Genomic DNA, 23,914 nt, shown 5'->3' with positions numbered 1-23,914 from the left:
CACAGCTTGGTGAGCTGCCAGCTGAGAACACAGGCCTGGGAGAACTGCTGCCTAGGACTGTGGCAGCTGCATTTCTCTGTGATTTTCATTTCTCTGACTAAACTTCTCATTTCTTCCTCAGAGCAATTCACAAATTGGTAGTTGGCTCTTTGCTGCTGCAGAAGCACACCTAGGATAATTTGATTATAGACTACATCAGGAAGAGCTGTATTGCTAATTGCAGGCAAGTGGGAGCCACTCTGCAGAGCGACATAGTTATATTAAAGGGAGAGGATGATTTTCTTTGTGAAGGTATAAATTATTACCTTTCTATCTATCTAGTTTATATCATCAGAGGATCTTGCCACGAAGCCTAATTTTATCAAGGAGTAACAGAAAAAAAGAAACCTAGTCTCCTTAAAAGACACTTATTTTGCTTGATTAAGCGTGGCTGAAAAGTCAATATGAAGACTTGGGTTTGGCATTTTCTCTTGGACACCAATTTTCTTGAGCCAGTCAACTGGGAAAGCCATCTCTAATTTATCGTATTCCAAGCCAGGGTCAGACAACTGCTGAGTGCTGGTGAAATGGAGAGCAGATGAAACAGTGAGGGCTTTTAGCTGATTCCCCAGGTGTCTGGTTCCCAAGTCATTAAGATTGGAACCCAAAAGTGAATCCCATAAAAAGGAGGCAATATAAAGAGTGGTTTGGGAAGAAAACAGCCTTTGCTAGCTCTTCCCCCAAAGTAAGTAAGCTGATCGATTTTTACCTCTGAAAATTCTACATCTTATATGGTAGTATTCTGCATGCTTATGAGAAATTAATTTAGTCCCTCACCATTAAAGTTAATGTATTAGTTCCTTCGCAGGTCTCTTGAAACAATGTCCTGCTGTTTTAAAGGTAAAAACAAAGTCTCATGGGCAATTTTCACTTGCCTACGAAACCCGGATTGTTTTTTATCACCTCTTCCAACCATCTGGCTATAATACTGAATTTACATGCACTCACTGTTAGGACAGCCTGAAATAAAAACCTATGGAGGAATTAGGACTATATAAAGATGACAAATGCTCATCATATTTGAGGGGAGAAAAGCTGCTTTTCAAACACTTGGCTCTTTTGAGTTACAAGTGGACCAGCTGAAAATACTTTTCAAACAGTAAGTCCTTTTTTCTCACCATGGGTTCTTATGCTTAGTTCTTGTCTACAATTTTGGTCCAGTGTGAGAATTTCCCTCACCACCAAATAACGTGCTAAGATAATGCCTTTTCCAGAGACACTGTTTTGTTACTCTTGAAATTTAAATTCACTTATATTATGAAGAAGACACATCACCATGGCAGACAAAGTCAAGCCAAGGTCGAATATGTAAGGGATTCTTGGATTCAGAAATGCAGAATGACTTAATGGAAATGAAGTACAGAAATTAAGTAAGGAGAATTGCTTTATGGAAACATATTTGTAACTTGCAAAAATAAAAAAGCAATAAAAGCATTTAATACTGTTTATTAAAAGATCCTATACAAGTATGAAGATCCCTAAAATAGCTACAAATTGAAATAAACACGCATTCCCCTTCTGTAGGATTTTAATCTAAAAGAGCCAAAGGAGAACAAGAAGAGACTTGCAAGTGACAAGCTTAATTGATTAATCAGAGTCAGGGTTCATCAGACAGAGTCAGAGATTCAATATCCATATGGCCAGTTGCTTCACTCTCTTATTGATCACAAGACTGTGCAGGAACCTAGCTGACTTATTTGGCAAATGTACACTTCATTTCATAAGGGACACATGATAAGATAAAAGATGATAGATAACCCCCTCTCTCCCATCACTGCACATGGTAAAACAAATGAAAATATATCTACATGCTACCTAAGAGAAAACAAGTAGGGTAATTTACACATGCAAGGAAGAGAATAAAATCTTAGAGAGATTTAAGCTAGGACTTAAAGAAACTTTTCGGTGGGTTACATTAACCTTCAGAATTATGCACATGTACTTCTATTTCTTGAACGAATGGTTAACTTGTGGACAAATAAGAAATCAAAATAAATGCATCCTGTCCCTTATATTTCTATAGTTATCTGTGAAAACAAAAGAGAAAATATCTATCTGAAGAGTTTTTCCAGCACTGTTTGGAATGATACTTGTTTCTGACAATCTTTCTCAGCTGTAAATGGTTCAGTTCCCCAGTCAAGATAAAAACATACTGAACGTAGTGAGAGAGTAGCACTGACATATATACACTACCAAATGTAAAAGAGATAGCTAGTGGGAAGTTGTGCACAACATAGGGCGATCAACTCGATGATGGGTGATGCCTTAGAGGGCCAGGACAGGGAGGGTGGGAGGGAGGAGCGGGACGGAGGGGATATGGGGGTATGTGTATTAATACAGTTGATTCGCTTTGGTGTACCTCAAAAACTGGCACAAGAGTGTAAAGCAATTACATTCCAATAGAGAATTCAACAAAAATACTGAACAGAAAATGCAGTGCAAGAAGTATTAATACTGTTAAGGGTCTCAGAGTTTTGGAGTGCTCCCAACACTAAGGCTGTGAGTTACAATGTCTGAACTTTTATCTGAAATTCAGAATTCTGTGAATCCTAGGTTGCTTCTGTACAAACCTAAATAGGAGGTTTCGGCATTGAGTGGAAGGAAAGGTTCTGGTGTTGGTGGTACCAGTCAGTGGGAAAATGAAGGAGCAAGATAAAGTCAATAAGAAACAAAAACAAACATAAAAAACCTTGATCTCTCCCTTCTTGCTTCTCTTCTACATAAAATACAAGTGCTACGATGGCAAGGAGTTTGTTGCATCTCTAGAATCCTGGTCAGCACCCACATAGAAAGCACACTACCAGATTTTTCAAGATCTGAGATGTAGGAGACATAGAATTCTTTGATTTCAGTCACCATCTCTTCATAAAAAGGCTGGATGTTTTAGAATTTATGTTAGACGTACACTTTCCTATTGCCTTGCAAAAGACAAATTCAAATTCTGATGACTTCATACCAAAGTAATAAATACACTTACATTTTCTAATGTTTCAGTAGGAGTTTTAATTGGCTTAACAACTAGAAAAACCTGAAAAAAACATTATGTCCTAAGTGTAAAATGCTTTTGGCAGTTTTCTCCACAAACACATGAAAAATATATCAGGGGACCTGTGGTAAATTTCATAAATGTACTACTGTATTTAAACAACAATCTGGAATATCATTATTGTTGTGATTAATGAGAACCATGACGTAGCAACATGTGCTGTGTATATGACATGGTTGCAGGCATCATCTTTCATTTTTACAGCAGTCTCACAGGTGAGGCAATTTTTTCTATTGGGGGATGAGAAAACCAATGCTCAGAGAATATCAGAAACTCGCTCCAGATCATTTAGTAAGTGGACTGGAGTTCATTCGACATAAATCCAAAATAAAGTTTACACAGTACACTTTCTTTTGGACAGAAAACAAGAGCTTATATTTTCTGTGCTTCTCATGCCACAAACCTCAAATTAGCAACATCTTGTATAGATTGCGAGACCCAATGGCTTGGTAAAGGAATAGGTGCTATTGGTGGACCTCCCTGAGTGCGTTAGATTGATGGCCCTCCTTCCATTACACTCCATATTTCAGCCTGAGTGATCAGAATAGCCAACCTAATTGCCATTAATCCATCTAGCTGCCAGTGGAAAAGAAGTGCATGTTTACACTTCACATATGCATGTGTTCTTTGCAGGCGAAATCTAGTTAGGTAAATATCTTACATTAGTTCCTATATACAGAGGAATGGCTCTTCTTTTCCCACATAAACATGTACTCATTACTATGACATTTAAAATTCGAACAGACTATGTTTTTCTAATAAAGATGAGAAAATCTGATGATCTTTTGTAAGCCTAATGCATGGAGCAATATGGTGATATGATGTATCCAGGTGAGAGAAGAGTGACACCATGAATGTCAAAAGGCAAAGAAATAAGAAATAATGGATTCCTTAGTAAATTACACTTCACCCACTCCAGGAGACAGAGTTCTATTATTGTCAACCAGTATTATACAGATTGAGTTCAACTGCTTTTGAAATTTTCCCATACAAGATGATGCTCTTAAATGTGACTTAAACATGAGGCTTTTTCTAGTGTGATCAGCCTTTAAAGCTATATGATCACCTAGATTTGTAAGATTTAAGAAGAGAAAACCTGTGCCATCTGTTAGTAATTTTGTTAATGCACACCTGATTATTTTACAAGTGTATGATTTATCATATTATCAAATTCTTCGGGCTTAAGGAGATAAAAATTGAAGCGGTCAGATGTTACCAACAGAGTATTAGCACTTTTAAAGCAACTCACCTTTAAACAAAAGAAATGCAGAATCAGCATTAGATTAAACATCAGCCTTAGCATAAGAGCTGGGATTATTTTTTGAGAGAGTATCTTTAAAAGTGACAATATGAAAAAGATGGAGAAATAGATAAAACCAATTTTAGCCAATTATAAACAATGAAAAGGAAATCCCAACTCCTTTGCTCAGATTAAAAATAATTTTAAATTTAAAGGTTTAAAATAATTTCTTTGATTTCTGCCTTCTGACCCATGTTTTAAGGAAAGAATGCTGTACAGTCAAATGCACTTTTTACTTTGTTTTTTAAGGATCACAATTCATTCTTCCTATGGTAAACAGAAAATTAAAATTATGTCTGGGCCATCATGAGCAAACACCAAAATTACAAGCATCTAGAAAAGTCAACTTTTTAAAAACAGAGAATTTACCAAAAAGCATTCTGGTGTCATTCAAATATTTTCCAAATTATAGGCAAGATTTATAGGCAAGGTTTTAAGATAAATTTCAAAACTATATCTTTCAAGAAACATTTCACCCATGATTAATAGAACGTTGAAAATAAAATAAACTGATTGGAACACCATCCTTGAAACCACAAAAGATTGCACCTTTAATTTGGCAAACGACTTTAACCTATAATTAAACAAAGTGCTCCCAGACAGTAGTAAAATTCCACTAGTCCTTAGTTATTTGGAAAAACGTAATGGCCTGATCAAATATATCAAAGTGCTAGGAAAGTGAAGAAACCCAGCTGCTTGAGTGAGCATGCATTATTATAAGGAAAAAACAAAGGGGACAACACCGTTTGTAAGTCAGCTAGATTAGGGTATCAAGCTAATCAGAAACTCCTATTATGAGCTCTGTCTCTGACCATGTGTGTTCCTTTTGTAGGGTTATAATGCTTCTGATAGTATACTGTATTGATAATTACTTTGAATTATGAGTGATAACTTTGTTAACTGATTACTCAAATTTCTGAGACACTTTCTGCTTTCTGGAAGATCTCCTGTGATGGAAGGATCATAGATGCTGAGCAGCAGTGTACATCCACATCAGCTTTTGGCCCAGCGAACTGTAGGAGCTGGCAGAATTCCATATGGAAGGCGGCTTAGGCAGATCTCCCAGGCACTCGTGAAACTAACATTAGGCAGATCTCCCAGGCACTCGTGAAACTAACATTTGGGTGGGACAAGATTTTGGAAAAATATTCACAACTATTTTAGAGAAAACATACTTGGGAAAAAAATTCAAAAGGCCAGAATCATCCTGAGAGATTTAAAAGAGTACTGACAATCAACATTAACACAAAGCTGGATTAAAAAAACCAACATTGCACAATACCAAAACTGTTCAAGAGTAGTTTGATGTTTCACATATGTTAGGACTTTTACTCATGTGGAAACTGATTACGCTTCTTCAAGGAAACTTAAAAGTGCTACAGTATATTGTTTCCTGAAGCCACCTAAGATTATTTGTTAAACTGGAAAATATTTTATCTGGCACTCTGTAGCCTCTGCTACTTTATCTCTGCATCCAAACATACTTGCACCCTCTGTGTGGTACTTGAGTCATTTTATATGGATGTATAAGGATTTTTTTTTTTTTTTAATAACTGGCCACCTGTGCTCTACACATCTTTTTTTTTTTTTTTTTTTTTTTTTTTTTTGGTGCGTGGGCTTAGTTGCTCCACGGCATGTGGGATCCTCCTGGAGCAGGGATTGAACTCATGTCCTCTGCATTGGCAGGCGGATTCCCAACCACTGCACCACCTAGGAAGCCCTGTATAAGGATTTTATTAGGAATTACAACTAGGTGTCTCAAGGGACCCAGACAAAAATGGGCATGTAGACTATAAATTACAGAACCTCCTAAAAGTATATGTCATACAGGAGACATATATTTGAGGTACACTTAAAAAAACTGATTGAAACATGATATACTAGCTTTGTCAGTGTTGTTTTTTTGGTTTGTTTGGTTTTGTCCACTAAATAGTACAAAAGAGTTCTTTTTCATTCTGAATTTAAAAATCTCTGGTCTCTCATCTCTCCAAGTTATTAATATCAATGCAGAATGAACATTAACTGGAAATCAAGACAGGAGTACTTAAAATAACACCTTACAATGAGGCTGTTATTGTGAGTCTTCAAAACACTCTCACTGCTCTGGTTTGATTTTCATTACAAGCCTAATAAATAGGGAAGATATTATCAGCTTAGTATTTTCAACAATTTAAGGACATGACTAAGGTCTAGTTATTAATGTGGTTTCAAAACAGAGCTTCAGACTTTCCCAAGATGGCCATAAGTTAAGCTTAACTTAGTATTTAAATTGCTGTAATTTATTTTTAGTTTTTGGACGAAATCCTAAGGCAACCTCAGATAATCAATCACGTAAGATGAACTTAGATATGCTCTTAAAAACATACTTGATAAAGCAAAAATGTGTACAGAATTATTAATCAAATTGACAAAAGGCTATGTTTGCACCCAATGGATAAATAATTGAAAATAATAAGGGAAAATAATGAAAATAATACTTTCCGTAACTGGTCCTAAGATAAGAGATATTGAATTTAGGACACAAACCAAGTAGCAAAATTGTATGTAATGAGTCTGGTAAAACTCTTTACCTACGGATTTTTTGTTAGGAAATATCTTGAATTTAAGTCTTGTTTGATCAGGTCTAGTTTGTCATGGGAAAAATAAGACCACGCATTGAGAGGTCTGGCTCTTACTCCTGACGCGCAATACAGACCCAGTAAGTGACTCAGGGCAGATCGACTCCCCTGCCTTCCCTTTCTTTCTTAAAAATGAAGGGACTTGCCCCCTGACAATCTCTCATCAGCTCTCTCTCTAAGATTCTGTGAGTATCTTTAAGTCATACTTACCGAAATATATTTAGTCACATAATTAACCCATGCAACATCTCCTCCTTCTCTTGCTGATATGCCAATGAAAAAAACATGCTTTAGAAAAAAGAAATGGTATGGATGATACCTCCTTTCTAATTTATAGGGGAATAAGAAAATAAATAAGTGTATATGGCAATAAAATCAAGTATGTTCAAATTAGCAACTTTTCAGTTCTGGGTATGCTAAAAGACAAGATTCTGATATCTATTTCATTGACTTAATATTTTTTCAAGAACTATGTATTGAGCTCCAACCGTAAGACAGACAGAGGGAATACAGCTGGCCCTTATGTGTCTTATGTACATGAGATGACTAATATATAATTAAAAGAGAAATACTTAGCAAAAGAAAAAGGAACAGATAATAGGAAGATAAGTCTAGTATGGAAGTGCAGAGTAGGGTTTTGCAGTAGGCTCCTCTGAAGAAGTTTCCTTTAAGTTGGAACTTGAAAATGAGTGAGTTAGACAAAGAGGGTGTAGGCCTCAAAACATTTCAGGCGGAGGGAATAGGATATGCAAAGACTTTCATAATTCGGTACTGCAAACTCTTAGTATCCAAGCTTTTAAATGCACATCTAACATACAAATAATGAAAATCTAGTGTAACAATCAAATAAATATAGTTTATATCTATATTGTCATCTAAACTAATTTGTGTGCTAGTACTGAGAAAGCCTAAGTTTATTAAAATCCTTTCAAAAGAGAACTTGGGCTCCACAGGTAGGTGTGAGATGCTTGGCTTTCTTTTTTCCAGTTTCAGCATCCAAACATGATGAGTGTATGTGTAATTACTTAAATAGAATTACAAGTTTCTGGAAAGGTTCAGGATGTTCCTTAGGAAGATAAACCAGCCTTTCTCAACCAGCGCACCTCATCTGAATCACAGCATTTCTCAATTCCCCTGAGAATTGTACATAACTAGAACTATTCTAGATGCACAGGAGAAAAGTCAATTTATTACACAGAGTGTATGCCTTAGGGCATTAGGGCTTAATTCTCTTGTGGAATCTCCAGTTGATTATTGCATTTCACGAAAAGGGTGAACATAGCATTCAAATTAGTTTCTTAATATCAGTATTAGCCTGAAAGCGTTACTTACTCATAATATTCACCTATACTAAATACTCATGGTAATTCTGTAGAAATTGATTTTCTCACAGTTGTAAATCAGTATAAATAGAAAGACGAGATAAATGCTGGGTCTATTTTTACATACATATATGGTCTTCTTGTTTATATAGAAAAGATGAAATTGCTGTGGCATCACTAGTTCCTGATTTTCCTTTTCCATCAAGTTTTTGACTGCTAAACATATCCAGAGTTCAGGCTGGTGTACTAACAACAATAATAAACAGAAGACTGATTATTAATACATACAGAGTGCGTCACCATTTAAAATGACATGTAACATGCATTTTCTCACTGGATTCCCACAAGAACACTGTAAACCAATACAGGTATTATTAGACAATTCATTTCACAGATGGAACAATATAATTTACAGAGATCAAATGTCCATAAAATCATGCATAAGTTTTAAAACTTCAATTTATAACCTGTCTTATAATATATAAAACTGTTTAATTTTACTAATACACTTTCAATTATTAAATTTGAAAATTAAGTAGAACATAAACTTACCTTTTTAACTCATTTCTTTGATCCCATGATTCATATTATAGACTCATTGATTAATTTATTTTAAATCATGAATAAAATTTTTATTCATTAAAAAAGGTGAAATGTATAATGCGCATGACTCTTTATGTAAGATGGACAGAAAAAAAAATTCTGGTTCAATACACCAGTTTCCTTTGTCCTTCACACAACAGAACTACATATTTATTTTGCAGGAACACAAACTTAACTTCTCAGGGAAAAGGGGCTCTATGACATCAGCTGCATTAAGCCTGTTGATTTCCTGTAGGGGAGCAGAGGGGAAAAGGAAGCAACAGACATTGAACAATGAAAGAAGCTGGAAGACCAGAGGAAAGCACTAATCGAAGGAAGGGAGGAGGAGCAGATGGCTTAGGAAGGAGACATGTGGGAATTGGGGGAAAAGGAAGCAATTGGCAAGGAGAGGGCTGAATGCCAAATTTATGAAGGATCTGGAGGACACTGGGGATTTGGATGGGATGTGAGTCAGCTGCTTTTTACCAAAATATCACACCAACAAGGGAAATCAAAGAAGCCTACAAAGACACACAGGAAGCAGAAAAGGACTGGAAAAAGAACTGATGACATACTGCATTCTAATAATTGTACTTCTTAGCATGAGGAATGGGATGTGTTTAATCATTTTTTATGTGAAACTGAATTTTTCTCCTAGCTTCACGAATGATTTTCAGATCTTTAACCTGCTTATGAAAGAAATGATATAGATAACAACTCTTCTATTTAAACTGCATTTTACCTACCTTGTATGACTGTGATTTCTCATTCATATATAAATCAATTCCTTTAAACCATCTAGGCTTACAGTGACCAACTATCTCAGTTTTCCCAGAACTGAGAGTTATTTTCCTAGGACTAGGGATTTTCGGTGCTAACATCAGGACATTTCCCTGCAAACCAGGATGGCTGGTCATCCCATCTAAGTAAAAACCTTAAGAAAATGCTACTAAATACCCTTGCCCATCATGTTAAAACACATAGATGCTGTGAAATTTTTTCCACATTTTTCAAAGAAATGAATAAAGTCAATACAGTTATGTGATAAGTAGATGAAATTGATAACAAAATGGTTTCTGGACTATGGCTTTGACAGAAATAAATAACTTATAATGAAAGTATTCCCTCATAATCTATTTTTTCAACTAAGTAACAAATCTTTAAGACATTCAATACTTATAGCATGCTGCTTTGAGATCAGGTAAGGAAAAACTTAAAAATTCAAGACAGCTTATCTCAAAGAATAATACAATTCATTCAAAAATGTGTATGTCACAAAGCCACATACAAAGAAAATGAATAAAAAACAGGTATTAGTCACCTCTAAATTCTGGCTTAAAAGCTAAAAGTTTCAAACATGAAAAGATGAACGTCTTTTAAGCTCTTCTTTTAAATACTAAAATGAAATAATTCAGGATAAATGACAGTCAAAAGTTATTTTGAAGAAACTTACTCTGGAATTTCAGAACTGAGTCTAGGCAAATCTTACCATTTACATTGTATTGTTACTATGTTAGTTTTTACAATATTTTATTGTATTTATACAAAATTGTGAAGCTACTACATCAATGTTTTTTGACTTAATTTCCCATTCACACATATAATTTCCCATAATTGCTTAATTTTTCACCAATAAGTTTTGATGTGTGTACAGCTGATGGTATTAGAGTCTAGCTATTTAGATAGTTAACTATGAAGTACAGTCAGTTAAATCATTCTCTGACTCATTCCCTTTTAAATCCTTCTTTCCCTAAATGCCAAATGGTGAATGGTTATTTATCATCCTCTTTAGATAATCTCCTAATATCTTTTGAGGTAGGACCTCTAGTGTCCAGAATAAATAATTTTAGTTTATCTTAACTGTAACCCTTAGTCAAACTATAACCTTTGGTTGAAACTGACCAATTCTGTGCCGCCTTTTGTGAAACTACCAAACTTCAAAGTTTATAGATGTTTATGTTACAGCTGTTATTACTGGACATAATATGGACTAATTCTCAAATGTACCAAGCTTAGTTTCAAACCACTATAATCTCCACTGATTGAAGATTGTCAATTTGTTCAATTTGTTCAAGAACAAATTGAAGCTAAAAGTTACAACCATTCTGAGTTGAAATTTGCTGATAGCAAATCAGAGTCTATACATGTAGCAAAATCTATAGGATCTATAGAAAATGTTGTCAATAAACAAAAAGCAGGTGTTCCCACAACCAATTTGGAGTTATTTATGTGACAGGGTTCTTATCAGGGTAAAAGGAGTCAATATACATAAAGTGGTTAGAATGGGGGCCTGGCACATAATAAGCGCTACATGAAGGGTTTAATATCAGCACCCCCCCCTCCTCCTCCTCATCCTCTCCTCTGTAAGACTGAATTGACAGGTATAAGTATGTCATAATGGAAAGAAAATAGATTATTCATTGAGTTTTAAAGGGGATTAAAAGAGATAATATAAAGTATCTGGTACATGGCAGGTGCTCAATACACAATAGCTATTGTTATTATGGTGGTAGAGTAGTAAATTGCTGGTGTCCCTACAATGACCATTTCTAAAACGCGACAAGTTTGTTTGAAAAACTTCAGATTAAAAAAAAAATAGAGCAGTTATTTTTTCAATTTGTTTTCATGATAGACTTAAGCAAAAGAGCTGTAACATTCCAGAAGAGCTGTAACATAAATATTTATTGCATTCTTACTATGTTCCTGTACTGATAATCACTATTGTTCCTATAAATATTAATTTACTAATCAAAATCAAAAGATTTCATTCCTAGTCATAAATCATCAGATCTCATATACAAATATATACAACTGTCATTTTGTTTTGTTAAAATAATGATATCAATTTGCTATCCCAATTTATCATATGCTGAAGTAAACCACATAGGTGATTTTGTCTCATTAGTTACTTAGGTACTATTGGATACCTTAATATATTTAACTTATGAATACATTTGTTTTTATGCTTATAAGTGAATTAAATAAGTTTTATTTTTATCTTCTGTGAGAGATGGGCTATTTCCTTCTGTCTTTATGCCTGCAATTTCTGTAGCTACCACCAGGAGCATGTTCATTTTGTAGAGAACCAGTAAAAAAGACATGGGAACTGATGCCTTAGATATTCTGCAATTGTGTGACTCCCCTCCCCCAAACTAGCCTGATTTTCAATATGCTTAACTTTTCAATACGGTAACAACATTAAAATTACCCAGGTCAACAGATATAAAAAATAAATGGCAAAGTTTTAAATAAGCTAATACCTTTTCACAGTGTTTTGGCATTAGTAAATTTCTCTTCTCTCTTTACCAATCATGATTCACTCCATTTAGAAACCTAAAATTACACTAAAATTTTTCTTGGACTCTTTTGGTTCTAGTTTTCAGCTTTTATTCAATATAATTCTGTAATTGACAATCTTTATACTTAATTAAGCTCTTCTGTAATCTATGAAATTATCTGTGATATGTACTTTCAACTGAATTTATCTTTTCCTTTAATTCAAGGGCAATTTTAGATTTTTAGTCAACGCAAATTTTTTCTCAATATTTGGTATTAACTGTTTTCCCCAATCTTAAGATTCTCAGTTTTTCACTCATACAAAATAATCTTGAATTTAAGTACAATATTTCCAAAATATAATGAAATAAAATCAATATATCACTTTTTATAAAGTACATCTAAATATTGTTTCACATGAAAAAGAAGTCTTTGGTCCTCTGATTCATCTCTATAAGAAAAATTCATTTATTAATAATGGTCATGACTAAGTCTCAGACAAATGAAGTAAATGTATTTAATCCAGTCTGCCAGTCACATTACTTCCATTTCTCATTCTAAATATAAATACTCAGGTTTAGAAAAAAAGGAAAGAACACTAGAGACAAACATCATCTAAGGCCTTCTTCAAAATATTCTAAGAGACATGTGCCAAAAAAGTTCTAAAAGATTCTCCTCTCAGGTAGGAAAATGAGAAAATGGTTTTTATATATTTCTGGTTTGTAATCATCATAGATCTCCAATTTGGCTCAGAATACAGGTCAATGTAAAAAGAAATGACTTAAGAACATCAAAAAATACAGGTGCAGCTACAATTCAATTACATATTTTCCTTTTTTGTAGGGTGTGGCTTTGTTCTCACAGCTGGGAGAGTTGCACTTTAAATTTTCAACAAAGAAAGCCACCACATTAAAGAACTCTAGAAATTCCTATAACCAAAACTGTAGCAATAACCATGCAATCTTCACTTGCCTTTCGTAAAGATATTATGTGCTTTAATCTCCTGTTTATCTGTACTCAACATATTTGGCAAAGTACTTTAACAATAGAAATGAAAACAATCATTCAAAAACAAAGCTTAAGGAAGAAGAATCCCATAAAATATCTCATAACCAAAATCTCTTAAGAATTCACTTTGAATTTTTGAAAAAAAAAATAACTAGAAATAACATCAGGCATTCTGTTTCTGTTTTAAGTTTCTGTTTTAATTACTCAATTTTAGTTTTGCCTAAAGGAAGAAAATCCACCAAAAACAATTATGATCTAAATAAGAGCAGTAATTTTGTCTCCCAACTGCTGAGCTTTAATCTATTCATTTCCCTGCATGAAAAAATGTGCTTTTTACCTCTAGTGTTTTATCAGTTTAACAGTCATAATTTACACAAAACACACAGATGGTCTTAGAAATAGTAAAAGTTTCAGATGTTACAACTTCCTGGCATATGGAACACTATTGTGGATCATCATTTTGGCAGCATTTACATGATTTTAAAATTATTTATACATTAACATCTTGGCATTGTTTCATAGTCATAGGTTATTGCAACTTTAAATTATTTGATTCCTGATAGGAGGTGGTTCTTATATTGACTCTAAGCTACTAACATATGGGGGCATTGGTGCCCTTTATTTACAGCATAGCATCTTCTGGACAGCAAAATGTAAATGAAAATCCTATAATAAATTAAGCACTTCGGCATAAACCATAACATTTCTTCTAATTCAATGTATGATATAACAGGAAGTCCCAAGAAATTTTTAAAAAATCAAATTTATCATAGCAATTTTAAACTATTAATGTCACAAAAAATGCAGATACACACGTGCATACACACAAAAGAAAACCTTTAAGATTAAGACTTCAAAATGTGAGACTATAACACCTTTATTTTTTAACTGCTGTGTTAGATACAATATAGGAAGAATGGTCTATACAATTCTAATGTGTCTGATTTGTCTTTCCAATTTCTCTTGAATCAGTTCTGCAAGTTTTAACGCCCTAGTCCACTGAAACTGCTCTTGTCAAGGTTATTAATAACCGACCTGGTTGTCCATTCCAATGGTGAATTCTTGATCCTTACATTATTTGATCTATTGGCTGCCACTGATTCAGTTGTTGCTACCTTCTTAAAGCACTATCTTCCGGTGGCTCCCCTTCTGGTTTTCCTCCTTTCTTACTGACTGCTCCCTTTCAGTCTCCACTGCTCTTTCTGCCTCTTTTCCCTAAGAACTAAACATTGGATGTCTTTTCCTTTCTATGTAAAAATCACTCCCTTGGTGATTTCAGTCTCCTGTTTTTAAATAATATGTATATGCTGACGAGTCCCATATTCCTTACAATAGGCTACATTAGACTGTACTGAGAAATTCTCCATGACTTAATACAACAAAAATTTATTTTTCATTCATTCTAGATGTCCACCATGGGAAGAGAGAGGCATGTGGTGGAAAGTTCTGCTACACCTAACTCAGGGACCCAGGCTCTCTGGGTGTCCTGGAACACGTGTCCTCCTTGGTTGCCACATGGTAAAGACAGAGAGTGCTGCAGGCTTACCCACTAGTAGTTAACGTCTTTAATTTTCATGAAGCTGAACCAGCCAGAGGGGTCTGCCCCGTAGCAAGAAAGCTGAGAAGCAGAGCCTTTCATCTGCCCAGAAGGAGGGGAGGATTGCATGGTAATGAGTATGTCTACCACAACTCAAATTTTTCTCCAGCCTTAACCTCAACTCTGAATTTCTGACTCATGTTTCCAACTGCCTGTGTGACATTTAGACTTGGATATCTAATACAAATTTCAAAATTACAGTGTCTAAAACTGAGCTCCTGATACTTTCCACCCCAAATCTTCTCTTTCTACAATTAATGGCATCTCCGGCAATGGCATCTCAACCTTTTCAGTTGCTCAGACCAATCAATGGATTAAGGCAATCCTTCTCCTTTTCTCACAAGCCACATCCAATCTGTTAGCAAATTCTGTCGGCAGCTGCTTCACAGCAGATCCAGAATATAACCTCTCCTCTTCAACTACCTCCAAACAGACTGGTCCAAACCACCATTTCCCCTTTGTCCGGATTATTGCCAAAGCTCCCACTGTCCTCCCCGCGTCGGCCGTTGTCGCCCTTCACTGTGTACTCCAGAGAGTGGGGGATTCTGCGGAGAAACCTCTGATGCTTTACACCTTGCTTCAAGGAAAAGCCCACAAAGTCTCTAAGGTCCTAGGCAGTCTGGCTAGTTTTTCTTTTCTTTTTTTTAAATTTTTATTGAAGTATAGTTGATTTACAATGTTGTGTTAGTTTCTGCTGTACAGCACAGTGAATCAGTTATACATATTTCCACTCTTTTTCACTCTTTTCCCATATAGGTCACTACAGAATACTGAGTAGAGGTCCCTGTGCTATATAGTAGGTCCTTATAAGTTATCTATTTTATATATAGTAGTATATATATGTCAATCCCAATCTCCCAATTTCTTCCTCCCCACCTGTCCCCCCGGTAACCATAAGTTTGTTTTCTACATCTGTAACTCTATTTCTGTTTTGTAAATAAGTTCATTTGTGTCATTCGTTTAGATTCCACATATAAGTGATATCATACGAGATTTGTCCTTCTTTGTCTGACTTACTTCACTTAGTATGACAATCTCTAGGTCCATCCATGTTGCTGCAAATGGCATTATTTCGTTCTTTTTTATGGCTGAATACAGTCTGGCTCGCTGTCACCCCCGATGCTATCTCCTACAAATCTCTCTGGCTCACTGTCCTCCATCCACACTGACCATTCTGCCTTTTTTTTTTTTTTTTTTTTGAATGTTAGAGGTACATCCTGCCTTAGGGTCTTTGAATTTACTATGTTGTTTGAACACTCTTTATCCAGATACGTATCTAGTTCCTTCCCTCAATTTTTCACATTTTCATGTGACGCTTTTCTGGTCATTCTATTTAAAACTGAAATTCTACACCAATCCTAATTAATCTGTCTACCACTTCATTATTTTTATAGGACTTATTATGGTCTAAAATACTATATGTTATACTATCTATTTTGGTTTTATCTGTATAATTAACCACAGAGTATAAATTCCAGAAGGGCATTCACTGATTTCTGTTTAATGCTGCATTTTCAATGCTGAGAATTTTATCATTAATTTGTATTAAACACAAATTGGTAATCAGGAAAGACATGAGGGAGGAGATGGATAATAACAGTTTCAGTGAATTATTAGGGCAGGAAGATGGAAATTACAGATAATGGTCATCAAATGACTTAAAATAAGTTTTTGAAGGGAAAAATATTATCTTAATTGTGCATAAGTCTAAAAGTAATCTGTTGTCACTAACAGGAGAAGCATTTGATCCTAGAATCTCTATTTCCCTGTCCTCTTGACTCTATTTCCCCAAATCAATATTTCCACATATAGTTTAACTTTGCTATGTGGCTTTTCAGCATCTCCTAAAAGTACAGCTAGGTCCTTCTCACTCCGATTCCTAGAATTAAAAAAAATAATTTGAGAGACTCATTCTAATTCAGATCAGTGCAGGAAAAATGCCTGATTTTCTTTCAAGGTCTCTAAATCCCTCTCTACCACAACTTTCTCTGTTTTTTTTTTTTCCTCACTATTTAATTTTCATGCTAATCTGCTAACTGGTTATTCAGAAATAGTGCAAGCATTTATTAGGATTATGTGGTCTGTGTTATAACCTTGTTCTTCTACAACTTTAGCAGTGACCTTTTCCTTACACACATATTCTCCTGGGAAACTTCAAATCTTGGCTCAAATTCACAATAGATAGCCAGTATGTGCAGAACAAAGAAACCAGTAAAGGGGAATATTGTATAATCACAGAACCAATGAAAGTTGGGTTACTTACGTACTTTAACACCTTACAAGATAGAAAAAAAAAGAAGTCTCATAGAATAGTTGTTGTCCAGAAGAAAATGCATCATTACTTACTACAGATAGCATACTTCTCTACTCATATCACAGCAGAAATTTGAAATCCAAAAATCTGGTCACACTATTTTATTTTGGAACCAGATTAATCCACCATTAACCATCATTCAGAATGAGATTTTATTTTTCAGCAACAATATCAAGCTCTATAGAACAGAAAAGCAATCCAAAAAGGAGAAGAAGATAAAAATTCTGAAGTGATTTAAGAAGTCTTCTGGAAATATAATATTTCTGAATTCTATTTAAAATTTTTTATTGTAACATCTAGAAATGTGATATGTCCTGCATGATGAAAATAATTATACCACACATAAAAGTATTAACTCTAAGACACTGATGTAGAAATTATAGTTTTCTTTTACTAAACAGAAAACTAAACACATGCATTTTCCTCACTTATTTTTATATCAACACAGGGAGAACTGAAATATATTTATTTTAAAAGAAGAACTGAAAATGTGAGTTAACGCAATCCTGTATTTGAAAGAACCCACCTTTTTCTCTTTCTCTTTGGTGAAGATATATACAATTAGATTTATAAATGCTCCCCACTGCTGGATTAAACACTCACAGTTATTCTCTCATCTTTATCATCCAGCGGAGAGCCATCTTTCTTCCACGAGATGGTGGGCTCAGGATGGCCTCGTGGAGGCTGGCATTCCATCACTGCAGGCTCTCCCACGGCCACCATGACATCGGAAGGGTTTTGTCTGAAGTCATCCCGTAGTACTGCAGGAACAAGATTAAATCATTACACTCGATAGTGATATATACAGTCCTTATCTCTGAACTTCAGCAAAGGAGACATTTATTATAGCAAACGACTACTAACAGCTATCTCAATACATCTTGGAAAATCTATATCTACTTACAGACATATGCAATTTAATAATGATATCTGGCCTTAAGCACACAACAGGGATAATCTGATATTCTTCATAGGCCAGTGGACAAGTGTACTTTGCTGCTAGTGCCCTCACAGTTAGCTTATCTCTACTTCCTTTTCTTCTCTGCCTACTGCCTACATTTTCTCATCCATGTGCTAATGATATAACCAACCCTCTTTTTACTGACATGACACATTGGGATGATGCTTTCTATTATTAAATGAATTCCATATGCATACAAGCAAAAATATTAAAGGTAAAAAAATATTCCTCCAAGCATGCATTTGATTGAGATATTTTAAAGATATTTCAAGCTAATGTATAAGATTATATAATCACTATAATTTAAATATGCCCATTATAAAAACTTTAGACATACTTGCAAAGTGACTAAATTCAAAACACTGTCTGTTTTTCCATTATCACTGAGTGAGGGACATGTTAAAAGGCACCGATGATGAAGACAGCATTGCTACCAACCATGTCACTTTGTATGTTCTGTACTTTTTGGTTTCTGTGGATTTGGCGGGGGGTACACATTATTTACTTCTCAAACCTGCTCAGAATAACAGATATTATTAACCCCATTTATATTATTAAGCATTTTTTAGAGGAGGAAACAATTCATTACTATAATCTTAACTGGATACTAATATATTACTAACATACTGTGAAACAGTGGTGATTACTGGAATAAAATATAGAACATAAATCAAACGTATATCCAAAATAGTTAATACAGTATAATTGTCCTCAGTATCTGGTTAACATCAAGAAATCATGAATTATTTGGCATCAATTAGTCTTAAATCACAGCTCTGTTGTTTACAAGGTAGGTAATCTCAAACACATTACCTTATTACCTCTTTTCCCCTATTTACAAAGCAGGCATGGAGATACACACTTAAACTCAGAGTCTAAAAATGTTAGTTACCTTTCTCCCACCCCATTTTCCCTCAGTGTGTAATAAAAGGTGAACAATTTCAGTAATGTGATTTGATACTTAAAATGCTCGTTGGTATGTTAATAGATTTGAAGTGATAAATATTATTTATCTTTAAAAATCTATTGAATTGAATATTTGATACTACAATTTTGTACTTGAATATCTTTCCACTTCAATGGCATTTAAAAATACTTTCATGCATGAAGTACTACAAGGAAAAAAAACTTACAATTTCAAAAGTCACCCTTAAATGTTGGTTTCAAAACCCCAAATAAGCTTAGAGGCTTACAAAATCCTATACTTTTCTCTTGCAACTCTTTACTTTTCCTTCCTCTATGACAACTAAGTGTGTACATACATCTGAGTAAACCTTAATACCCACTCAAACAAAGCTATTTTTTAATCTACATATTAAGACAACTTGGGCAAACTATGACAATATTAACACTTGAGAAATACTTCAAAGACTTGTGTCCTCATCTTTGGAAAGAACAGTAAAAGGAAAAAGCAAAGGAAACATGATCACACTACACTGTTGTAAGTCCAACTTCAATAGACACACTATTTATTAATAAAATACATTGACACAAAAGATAAACCTTGTTGAACTGAAAAGAGCAGCTACTATTAGCACATTATAAAAGAACAGAGTACAAAGACTTCCACTATTTATGTACTTATACTACTATTAGGTGTTAAGAATATACCACAAATAAAATGTAAAGTTTATAGAAAAAGCAAATGAATTGACCTTAATAAACAATATGTGCTTTTGCTAGATCACGTTATTAATCTAAGATAACACCTCTGAAAATTTTAACACCTCGAAACACACAAAAGTAAAATACTTTTTCAAATAAAAATAAATAATTTGCACAACTGTTCTGCTTGGTGAGCTTAAAACCAACTTGGCAATACTATATCTTATTTACAAATTGAGATCATATCTCAAATAAACCAATGAATAATAAAATGTCTTTCAAAAATATCAAAGGTCTAAGTCAGATAAATCAAGGGTTTTTTTCCCCCATTTACTATGTTATTTGGGTTTTTACAGTATATAATGAAAAGCTAACAAAATGTAATCCATTAAAGATTGTTGCTTAGATAATGCTCATGTAATTATTTTTGCAGCTGTAAAACATAAAACTCTAGCATTGCCTATGGCTACAGGCAACCTTGCATAAAGTTATGAATTTAAGATTTTTTTCTCTCTTCTATAAAAGCAACCCTTCTTCTTACTTGTCCTGAACATTTCCTTTTGGGGAAAAAATAGTATGTGTCACATTATAAAATGATACAACTTTTAGTTAAATTATCCAATTTTCTTAATTCATGTGTGTATTTAAGAAATTAAAATAAAAATTGAATTCAAATGATTGGCAGCATCTTGGCAGACAAACCAATGGTATCCATAAGTAATATCAAACACAGATCTTTAAAAAAAAAATCTCTCCTTTTCTTCTCTAAAATCTCTACTAATCAAAGTGTATGTTTTTAAATGTTTCTTGATTTGACTAGTATGACATTCTAAAATATGGAACTAACTTTTGAAAAGAAGATTTAACATTAATTTGAAAGACAGCAAATAACATATATAATGTATCCAAGTAGATATCACCTAAAAAACTTGTTAAACCACAATTTCATCCTAATATTATATTTCTTCCATATTTAAATAATTGTTTTATGTTTACAGGTTGGTACATGTAATTTGGCTCAATGGCTTTTCACTTTCTTTTCATTCTGTTACATTAGGAAGAAAACATAAGCTTCAGTGAATCTTTGAATTTCCTGGAAGTTTTTGGTCTAAAAAAAAATGGCCAGCTAAAGTTTATCCTTTAAAACAAAACATGTAATCAATTTGTCTTTCTGAAAAGTCATATATAAATTTTAATACAATTCTCAGAGTAAGTAAACACGTTTTCAGAAAAGGATTCTAAAATTCAGTGGGGTGACTGCAAACTTTTTGGGTAATATTCAAAAGATGGAGCAAAGTGACAAAATAAGTTAAATGAAACTTTCAAGTATTATGGAGATTTTAATATTTGTAACACACTTTTTAAAAGCATTGTGGGAAATCTGAGAATGAAACAAAATTATAGAAAGGGCAGGGGTCTCTGACAACATCTAATCCATCCCACAAATAGGGGCAACTGAGTCCCAGCTTTGTCACTAGCCTGTGTTGTCAGGAAGAGACCAGAAGAAAACATCGATGTCCTGATTTCCAAGGCAGTGCTCTTTTTAAAAGAGCACCATTATACTGTAAAATGCAATTTTCCTTCCTAATCTATTGTATTTCCAACAAATCCACTCCATTATAGCAGAAGGTCTGACTTACCAGTGACTGTACATCAATGCCCTGCAGTCTCATGACTGCCCAATTTTGGTGAGGCTCAAATGCTCCTAAAATTAATTCTGTTCCTTAATCACGTGGTGAACATCTGGGAACTATATCACTCTGGCTTCATGAATCACAGAATCTTGGTGTAGTCAGGGGCCTGTGAGATGTGGGACCCAAACTTCTTCTTTCAGAAATTAATAATTTAAGACTTCTCAGGAGGAGAGGAGCTCGTCACATAAATAATAATAATGATATTGTTAGCAGTATAATAATAATGTTAGCAATGGCTGATGCTTATTGAACAGTTACTATGTAATTAAGGAACTGTGGCAAGTATCCGCTCATTTCATCCTCATAACAAGGCTATGAAAAAGTGACTTTATTAGTTTCATTTTATGAATGAGGAATTGGTAAAGACAGGAGCAGAGTCCACCAAGGACAGTTTTCTATCAACTTGCCCACCCATCTGGTCTTAACACCACGTGCACAATTCTAAATACATAGCTATCGTGATAGAATTAATACTGAAGCCTCTTTCCATTAGAACCGAAGTTGAGTAAGGAATTTCCCTCTTGACAGTCAAATGGCTATCTTTGAATATATTCTGCATTTGTGTATCTTCTCAGATTTTTCCATGTCTCGAAGAGGCCACTACACATTTTCAGTGGCATACTGAGTAACAGAAATCATCATTCAGATGATATCTGTCATGCCCTTTATTACGATTCTTCTACTTCAACAACAAAATGACTGAAAAAAGCCGCACAGTAATAAGCACTTTAATTAAATATGGGTATTTTAATTAGGAATGGGTATCTTGGGAAAAACAGAGGAAGAGAGTATGCAGTCCTGGGAATTTATTTTTCTACTTAAAAGACTACTTTGTCAGTGAAACCTCACAGCAAATAATCATAAGCAGTTGACAGGGGAAGGGGAAAAAATGAATGAAATCCTTAAAAATACGGCATATGTGAAGACCAAATAAATGAGAAAAGTGTATTCCCAAAGACAACAACTTTAAGGATGCTCAGAGACAGCCTGCCTCGGCTACAATGTACCACTTCAATTGCTTTCAAAATCACTAATTACTTTTATTGTCTTTAACTAGTAGAGATTACATTACTCACTTCTTTGATACTTTTGGTTCTCTACCTAAATGCCTACTTAACATAACTAAATGGTATTTAATTTTAAAATAACTATCACTCTTTCATTTAACACATCTGTACTGAGCACATACTTTGTGCTTGGCAACTGTGCTATAACTTCTGTATTTTTCTTGCAGTACAGTTTACATCAATGGTGAGGTATGTCAAGAAATAACATTAATCTTCACCTTTCAGGAAATGGTAATACAATATGGTTTATTGCAGGTTATTTTGTATTAAGATATATGCTTTAGGAGCCAGCTAAGGAAGCATATCATAAAGGCCTTTATAAATATTTGCATTCCTACTTTTTAAGCTCACAGCATTACCCAGAAGAGCAAAGTGTTATCTGGGGTACAAATGTTTTCAAAACTCCTTAACACTTCTTAAAAAAATCATATTTCAAACTTTTAAATGCATTCCAACAAAACGGATGAATGTACAGAAAGATATTTTAACCAATTGAAAAAAAAACTAAGATGATAACATAAAATAACCTTTCATGAAGTATTATCTATCTTATAGCATCATATTCTAAAGCTAAAGCATCTGATTTTAAAAATGATGCATGCACACATCAATTCTGTATAAAGTTATGATTTAGTCATGATTGTTTCCTAAAGGGTACATATTTACTTTTTAAAATTTGACACCGAATATATCTATGATATATAATAATTACGTCATCTTCTACTTGTGTTTTTTATAGCATGCAACTTTATTTTGAGACCTTAAATAATGCTTTGGTTAAGATCCTGGAAGAAAATATGCTGGTAAAAGTATTTATTTTCTCAACTACTGTAGCTTTTGAAGATTCACAAACCTTTTATGCTCTACCCTAGGAAGGCAGTACTTTAAAAAAAAACATACATTCTGAAAAAGTAATGTAGTATGCATGGATGTCAGACGTCACTCAACCTTAACTAGCAATGAATACAGAGCCCCGCAAATAGAAAGGGAAGTTATTACCAAAATGAAAGTAATTAATAGCAATTTATTGGGTTTCGTTTTAAACAACATATGATAGAGGAACAGGCTTAAACACAGTTACATGCCTCTGTGTTCTGCTGGGTGGCAGCAATGCGGGAAAGTCATCCTTGCTCTTTTAATGATTAGAATTTACTTCTAGGTTGGGTCCAAGCTTAAACCACATTCCCATTCTGCAGAAACCTGGACAGCATAATGACAATTCCTAGGAAAAGCCCTCACAGCTCTCTGCAGTCAAAGTTTCCTGTTTTCATTATTTCTCTTCAGGAACCAAGAGTGCTACAAGATGCACCCTAGAGTTTATTACACTGGCACCAAGGCATCAAGACAAAGGGGTGGGAAGTTTGGCATACTAGATATATGTTAAAACCCATGATACATTCCAGAGAAAGAAGTACCTCAAAAAGGATCAACATTTAAATAGTTAATATTCAGCAGACTTGCAATCTGGGAGATCATAAAAAAAAA

General features: G+C 34.2%; 1 protein-coding gene across 1 annotated transcript in view; it reads right to left on the bottom strand.

Moving 5' to 3' along the window:
• Positions 1–23,914, bottom strand: part of ROBO1 (roundabout guidance receptor 1) — a 393,037-nt gene that overhangs the window by 118,312 nt on the left and 250,811 nt on the right. Inside the window, exon 3 of the mRNA XM_057696916.1 lies at positions 17,706–17,863. Within this exon, the coding sequence (XP_057552899.1) occupies positions 17,706–17,863 (158 nt within the window). The remainder of the gene's footprint in view (positions 1–17,705; positions 17,864–23,914) is intronic.

The sequence above is a fragment of the Hippopotamus amphibius genome, chromosome 10 (assembly GCF_030028045.1).
Source record: "Hippopotamus amphibius kiboko isolate mHipAmp2 chromosome 10, mHipAmp2.hap2, whole genome shotgun sequence".
Classification (NCBI taxonomy): Eukaryota; Metazoa; Chordata; class Mammalia; order Artiodactyla; family Hippopotamidae; genus Hippopotamus; species Hippopotamus amphibius.
The sequence above is the reverse complement of the archived record's forward strand: the minus strand, read 5'-3'. Positions and strand labels throughout refer to the sequence as shown.